Below are 6,408 nucleotides of genomic sequence, written 5' to 3'. Positions count from 1 at the left end.
TTTTTTTTTTTTGAGATAGCATCTCACTCTGTGGCCCTGAGTAGAGTGCCCTGGCATCATAGTTCACAGCAACCTCAAACTCCTGAGCTCAAGCAGTCCTCCTACTGAGTAGCTGGGACTAAAGATGCCTGCCACAAAGCATTGGCTACTTTTTCTATTTTAAGTAGAGACCGGGCCTCACTCTTGCTCAGGCTGGTCTTGAATTCCTGAGCTCAAGGGATCCTCTTATGTTGGCCTCCCGGAGTGCTAGGATTACAGATGTGAGCCACCACACCCAGCTGACTATTGCACTTTTAATAATTGTGCTTTCACAATAATTTGGGTTAGTATTAGCTTATTAGTTTCCCTCACTGGATGGCGGGTGCAGGGTAGGGACAGCCTGGGTCACTTTTGCTCATGGCTATCTCCCAAGAACCACTGCAGGGCCTTGGGCCACACTTTTAAAGATGTTTTGTGAAGAAAGGGATTTGCTATGATTTGTGAAGGATGGGAGTTTGTCCCTAGATTTCTCTTTAAAGTGTTCTATTTTTTTTTTTTTTTTTGAGATAGAGTCTCACTATGTTGGCCTTGGTAGAGTGCTGTGGCATCACAGCTCACAGTAACCTCAAACTCTTGGGCTTAAGCAATTCTCTTGCCTAAGCCTCCCAAGTAGCTGGGACTACAGGCACCCACCATAATGCCTGGCTATTTTTTGTAGCTGTTGTCATTGTTTTTTACCTGGCCCAGGCTGGGTTCAAACCTGCCAGTCTCGGTGTATGTGGCTGGCACCGTAACCACTGTGCTACAGGCACCGAGCCTAAGGTGTTCTTTTTTAAAAAAATTCATATTAGGCTGGTGCCCACAGCTCAATGGTTAGGCTGTCAGTGCTGTGCACCTGGGCTGGCAGGTTCAAACCTGGCCAGGGCCTGCTAAACAAACAAACAAAAGAAAAAAATTTCAGATTAATATGAGGGTACAGATAGTTAGGATCATTGTTTGCATTTGGTAGGTAGAGTCCAAGTTGTAGTTGAGCGCTCTTTAAAGTGTTCTAATCAACATAATGCCCTATATTCTTTTGCCCAACACATCATCCTACAGAAAAAGACTGGCCCTGGGCAGACAACCGTCCAGAGAGGCAGCGCCTCCTCAATTTCTCTGCAGTAGAAGTGGTCGACACCTAGAAATCCTGCGGAATGCTTCTGAAGATCACATCTTTGGAGACAATCTCACACTTGAAATGCGAATTCGTAAACTTTTTTTCTTGCTGGCACAGACAACAGGAGCAGTGCAGACCTTGCCAAAGTTACTAACAGAGGAAATGATGCAACGTGAACTCAGCCCAAGGAAGCTTACGGAATTCTGACCCATGCCTACCCTGGCCAGACAGCATTAATTACAAGTTTAGGTTTTGTTTGATATTATGATGAGTTTTAAACATATGTTTCCATTGCATAAAAACATCAAATCAATTTGCTGACATAGGCACGTATGTGTTAGCACGTCAAAGCCCACTTGGCAATCCTCGTCCCTGCAGGCTTCCATATTACATGAGCACAAACTTGTGAGGGTAGCATATGTGGGTGTATTTTTCTAGAAAGGAGATCCATAGTGTTGATCAATTTTTACAAGTGTAAGAACCAGCAAACTGTTCTAAGTAAGGCCTCTTCCAGTTCTAAAGTTGCATAGGTCTCAGAGTCTAATGCCAAACATGACAGTACTGGAAAATGTAGTGAATATCCACGGCCCCTCTGGGGGGCCCAGGTGGGAACTCAAGTGTTTGAGACAAGCCTGAGCAAGAGCGAGACCCTGTCTCTACTAAAAATAGAAAAACTAGCTGTGCATGATGGTGGGCATCTGTAATCCCAGCTACTCAGGAGACCGTGGCAGTAGGATCGCTTAAGCCCAGGAGTTCGAGGTTCCTGTAGCTGTGATGCCATGGTACTTTACCCAGGGTGACAGAATGAAGCTGTCTCAAAAAAAAAAAAAAAAAAAAAAGTCCAGATCCCTTCTATTTGCCATGTCAAATATTTGCCTGAAAAAATTTGAAGTTTTTATCCAGATGCTTGGTGTCATGTACAGCGACTGGTCATTTTAATCCGTGTACCTCATACATGCTGAACTCCAAACGTCCCCTGTGCCTGAGTGCATATGAGGTCAGCCTGATACCTCCCTGAAGGTTGCCAGGGATCCACCAGGCCAGGAAGGAGGAAGAGGCTACAGGCGACCCACACTTCCTCCCCACTAAGCCAACATGTGCCTCTTCCTTACCCAGATGCGATCACCTCGATTATAACAACCAAAACTTGACAGTGGCTGGGTCTGACCCTTACTTCTTAACTCCCCACCCAGTCCACTTCTGGGAAGTGGGCCATGGAAGCTGAATGCATGTCTTTCTCTACAGAGAAGGTATCTTATTGTCCTGAACACCTGCCCAGGACAGGAAGAAGCCAAGAGAAGAGCCTAGACCCACCCGCACTCCCAGAGGTTGCACGGGAGGGGTTGCACCCACATCCTCCTGGCTGCTTGGCTGAAGGAGGTTGACATTGCAAAATGTATGCTGGAAGATGTCTGCCGGGAGATGTAGGGACTCAAACTCCAAAGACCCTCCACCACAGACTCTTAAAAGGTTGTTATTTTCTATTCCTTTTTTCTTAAACGATAGCTATCAGAATAAACCTAAAAACTGCTGCCATCATTTAAGGTGGCACTGATAATCCAGGAAAATCAAACTATTTCCACACAATGTCTTAGAAGAATAATTTCTGTATTCTCTATTTTCCCTTTCTGCTTTGGGTTGCTCTCTGATGTGAAATTATAATTTTTGGGCTCTCTTCTTTTCCTTCCTCAATAAAACTCCTTTGGCATCAAACTAGAAGGGTAGGGTGGGGGATAAACTTCATGAAGAATGCACACTAAGGTCTTGTCTTTTGTAGAATGCTACTGGGTCCCAGACCCGTACACTTGCTGGCTGATTTCTTTGGGCCTTCCCAAAGCAATCTTTGATTTAGGGCCTGGGATCATTTGCTGAGGCCCATTTCTGTCTGCACAGCTCATTGGGAACATTAGGTGCAGTGCTAAATGGTCTGTTGGCAATATTAACTGTCACTAGACTTGAAGTGAGGCATCTTGCAGTCTTCACCACCATCAGTTTTTTAGCCTGTTGCTTTATCTGCTTGGCCAAGAAGAACTACTGCCACTTCTAAATTGCTTTGCTTTTTTCTTGGTGAGACTGAGTCTCACTCTGTTGCCCTGGGTAGAGTGCTACAGCATCATAGCTCACAGCAACCTCAAACTCCTGGGCTCAGGCAACCCTCCTGCCTCAGCTTTCCCAGTAGCTGAGACTATAGGTGCCCACCACAATGCCCAGATAGTTTTTCTATTTTTAGTAGAGATGGCATCTTACTCTTGCTCAGGTTGATCTTGAACTCCTGATCTCAAGCGATCCTCCTGCCTAAACCCCCAGAGTGATGGGATTACAGGTGTGAGCCCCTAGGCCCAGCCTAAATTGCACTTCCAAATATTGACTAAGTGGTGAGGCTCTAAATGTCATATCCCAGCTCACTGAAGCAATAACAATTTTCCAGGCCTCATCGAGAGCTCTGTGCAATTTCCTGTGGGGAGTGGAGGAGGAAAAGGAGGATTTAAGAAAAAAAGTAAAGTCAAGTCATGATTAGAAGAAATGCCCCTGCACTGCACTTGACCTTGCAGAGATAAGTCAGCACTCACCCTGTTAGGCTGGGGCTGAGGGACCTATGTGGACAGACAGAGGACGAACAGCAGGGTCCCATGACTGTCCCCCAGGAGGAGCCCCTCTGGGCCGGCAGCAGAGACACCAGATCTCAGGGGGCAATGTAATGTATTCCATTCTGAAGCGCTGGACAGCGTCTATAGGACAGACACTTTGGTTCCATTTCTGGGAAGACTTCAACACAGCCAGATCTTCAACTAATCTCCGTGAAGGCCGTGGAGGAAACTCCAGGAGGATGTCTTGTTAGCTTCTTCTCTCCTGACTGTTACGCTAGAACTGATCTGGAGGCATTTTGTCACACCCCATTTGCAGTTGAACTGTGAATTGAAGGAAGTGATCAGGCCCTTCTTGTCCTGAAGGAGCTATTTTGGAGGAACAGTAAGATATTTTTTATGCTTTCAGATGTTTTTTGGATACTCAGTGATATATACCTTCTGAGTCTCCAGAGGAGATAAGGACTCATAATATGAACCTGGGCAGAGAGATGTGGGGAATATGGGCGGCCCCTATTTAAGAATTGCCCCCGCTTTATGGCAGCTCTGTGGGGTACTGGGGATGTTGGGTGGGTGTGGGGTGCCCTTCAAAGCATGAAGGACGGAAGTTCCAAAGATACAGGAAGTTAAACTAACCAGATGCCAAAGAAGGGTGGGCCATATTCATTTTGATGGCCCTTGGATTTGTTTTAAGGGGGTGCTGAATCCATTCCCTCTCCTGCACTTCTGCAAACCCTGGTTGATAACCATGCCGCTGATAATGACCTCAGAATGCGGTAGAATCATTCAGCTTCATACCTTGTCATCCAAGCCTGGCTGAAGAGCTGGGCCATGAACCAATGTGCTTCCTTGATCTAATGTCCACCTCTGTGAAAAGTGGAGTTTCTTTGTAAGATAAGGGAGTCCTGGCTCACGCCTATAATCCTAGCACTCTAGGAAGCCAAGGCAGGTGGACTGCTTGAGCTCAGGAGCCAGAGACCAGCCTGAGCAAGAGTGAGACCCCATCTGTATTAAAAATGGAAAACCTAACCGGACGTGGTGGTGGGTGCTTATAGTCCCTGCTACTCGGGAGGCTGAGGCAGGAGGATCACTTGAGCCCAAGAACTGGAGGTGGCTGTGAGCTATGATGACACCATGGCACTCTACCCGGAGTGACAGAGTGAGACTCTGTCTCAACAAAAAAGAATTAGGATGGAGTTGAAAGACATTTTTCTTAGTAAAGTATCACAAGAATGGAAACACATGTATCCAATTTACTCAATACTGGTATGAACCCAATAGATGAACTAACACATGCTCACAAAAGAGAAAAACTCAGTTCAGTTCAAGTTGGGGGGGAAGGGGGAGGGAGAGAGAAGGGGGAAGAAGGAGGGGGATGGGTGGGCTCCCACCTAATGGGCACAACGTAAGGGCACATGGCACACCTCCTGGGTGCAGGACACAGCTACAACAGGAAACTTACCTAACAAATACAAACATTATAACCTAATTGCATCCTCATATTAATCTGAAATTTAAAACAATTTTAAAGAATTTTTAAAAATAAAAAAAAGAATTAGGAAAAAACTATGTACAACCATGCGCACAGGAAACTCAAGTTGCCTGTTTGCCTAAAGAATGAATCCCACCCATGCAAAGACATTGGTAGCCTGTTATGTTGTTATCACCGAATCCCCTCTTCCCTGACCATGAATGCTAAGCCTCCAAGACTGAGAGCATCCCGAGGACACGCCGTCAGTAGGACTATTTCCCTCACCAATCTGGGATGTGCAAGGGAGCCTTAATTCAAAGGGACTTCATTTAAGGCACTACCGAGAGGTTGTGAGGGCTTTATATTTTTGAGAGGAACTCAGAAATCTATAGAAACAGTACACCAAATTCTTTGTTAAGGCAAATAAAAATCTTACAATTGATCACTCCTGTATTGCCAAAATTTTGCCTGTGAAAGAAAAGCATAGACATGCCACACACACACACACCCGCCTCCCCCGCAGCAGTATTGCTGAACCAAAGGCATCAAGAAATAGCATTGGGTCTGGCCTGTTGTTAGGGTGTTCAAAACAAAAATTTTGGCTGGGCACAGTGGCTCATGCCAGTAATCCCACCACTCTGGGAGGCTGAGGTGGGAAGATCCCTTGAGCTCAGGAGTTCGAGACAAACCTCAGCAAGAGGGAGACCCTGTCTTTACTAAAAATAGAAAAACCAGCTGGGTGGTGGGCACCTCTACTTGGGAGGCTGAGGCAGGAGGATTCCTTGAGTCCAGGAGTTTGAGGTTGCTGTGAGCTATGATGATGCCATAGCACTGTACCCAGGGCAACAGAATGAGATTCTGTCCCCCGAAACAATTTTTCAAAAAAAGTATCCATACAACAAAAATTTTTAAATAAAGTTCCCATTTTTTAAATCCCTGGCTGGGTCTTTAAACAGTAATGCTACACTGGTTGTCCCTGGAGACTCCATGGTGTTTGAGATGGGCAGTTTTGGGATCTGATGTCAGCACTCACCTGGCCAGTAGTACATGTAGACCTTCCTCTTGGCTTTGGTCAGAGTGACCCACAGAGGCTCTGACCCGTTCCACCAGAGAGGCATCAGACTCTCCCTGTTGACACCGATCTCAAAGGACGTGTTGGTGCTGGCATCCCACATGTGGTTCCCGACCATCTGGTGCACCTCACAATGGCGGCCTGC

The 6,408-nt window shown here is 46.1% G+C and overlaps 1 protein-coding gene across 1 annotated transcript in view; it reads right to left on the bottom strand.

The window, feature by feature from the left end:
- ENPP6 (ectonucleotide pyrophosphatase/phosphodiesterase 6) overlaps window positions 1-6,408 on the bottom strand; it is a 70,775-nt gene that overhangs the window by 32,588 nt on the left and 31,779 nt on the right. The window contains exon 2 of the mRNA XM_003792788.2: window positions 6,225-6,404. Within this exon, the coding sequence (XP_003792836.1) occupies window positions 6,225-6,404 (180 nt within the window). The remainder of the gene's footprint in view (window positions 1-6,224; window positions 6,405-6,408) is intronic.

The sequence above is a fragment of the Otolemur garnettii genome, unplaced genomic scaffold, assembly GCF_000181295.1.
Source record: "Otolemur garnettii isolate 467f Iridium unplaced genomic scaffold, OtoGar3 scaffold00061, whole genome shotgun sequence".
Taxonomy (NCBI): Eukaryota; Metazoa; Chordata; class Mammalia; order Primates; family Galagidae; genus Otolemur; species Otolemur garnettii.
This window is presented reverse-complemented; position numbering and strand designations above follow the sequence as displayed.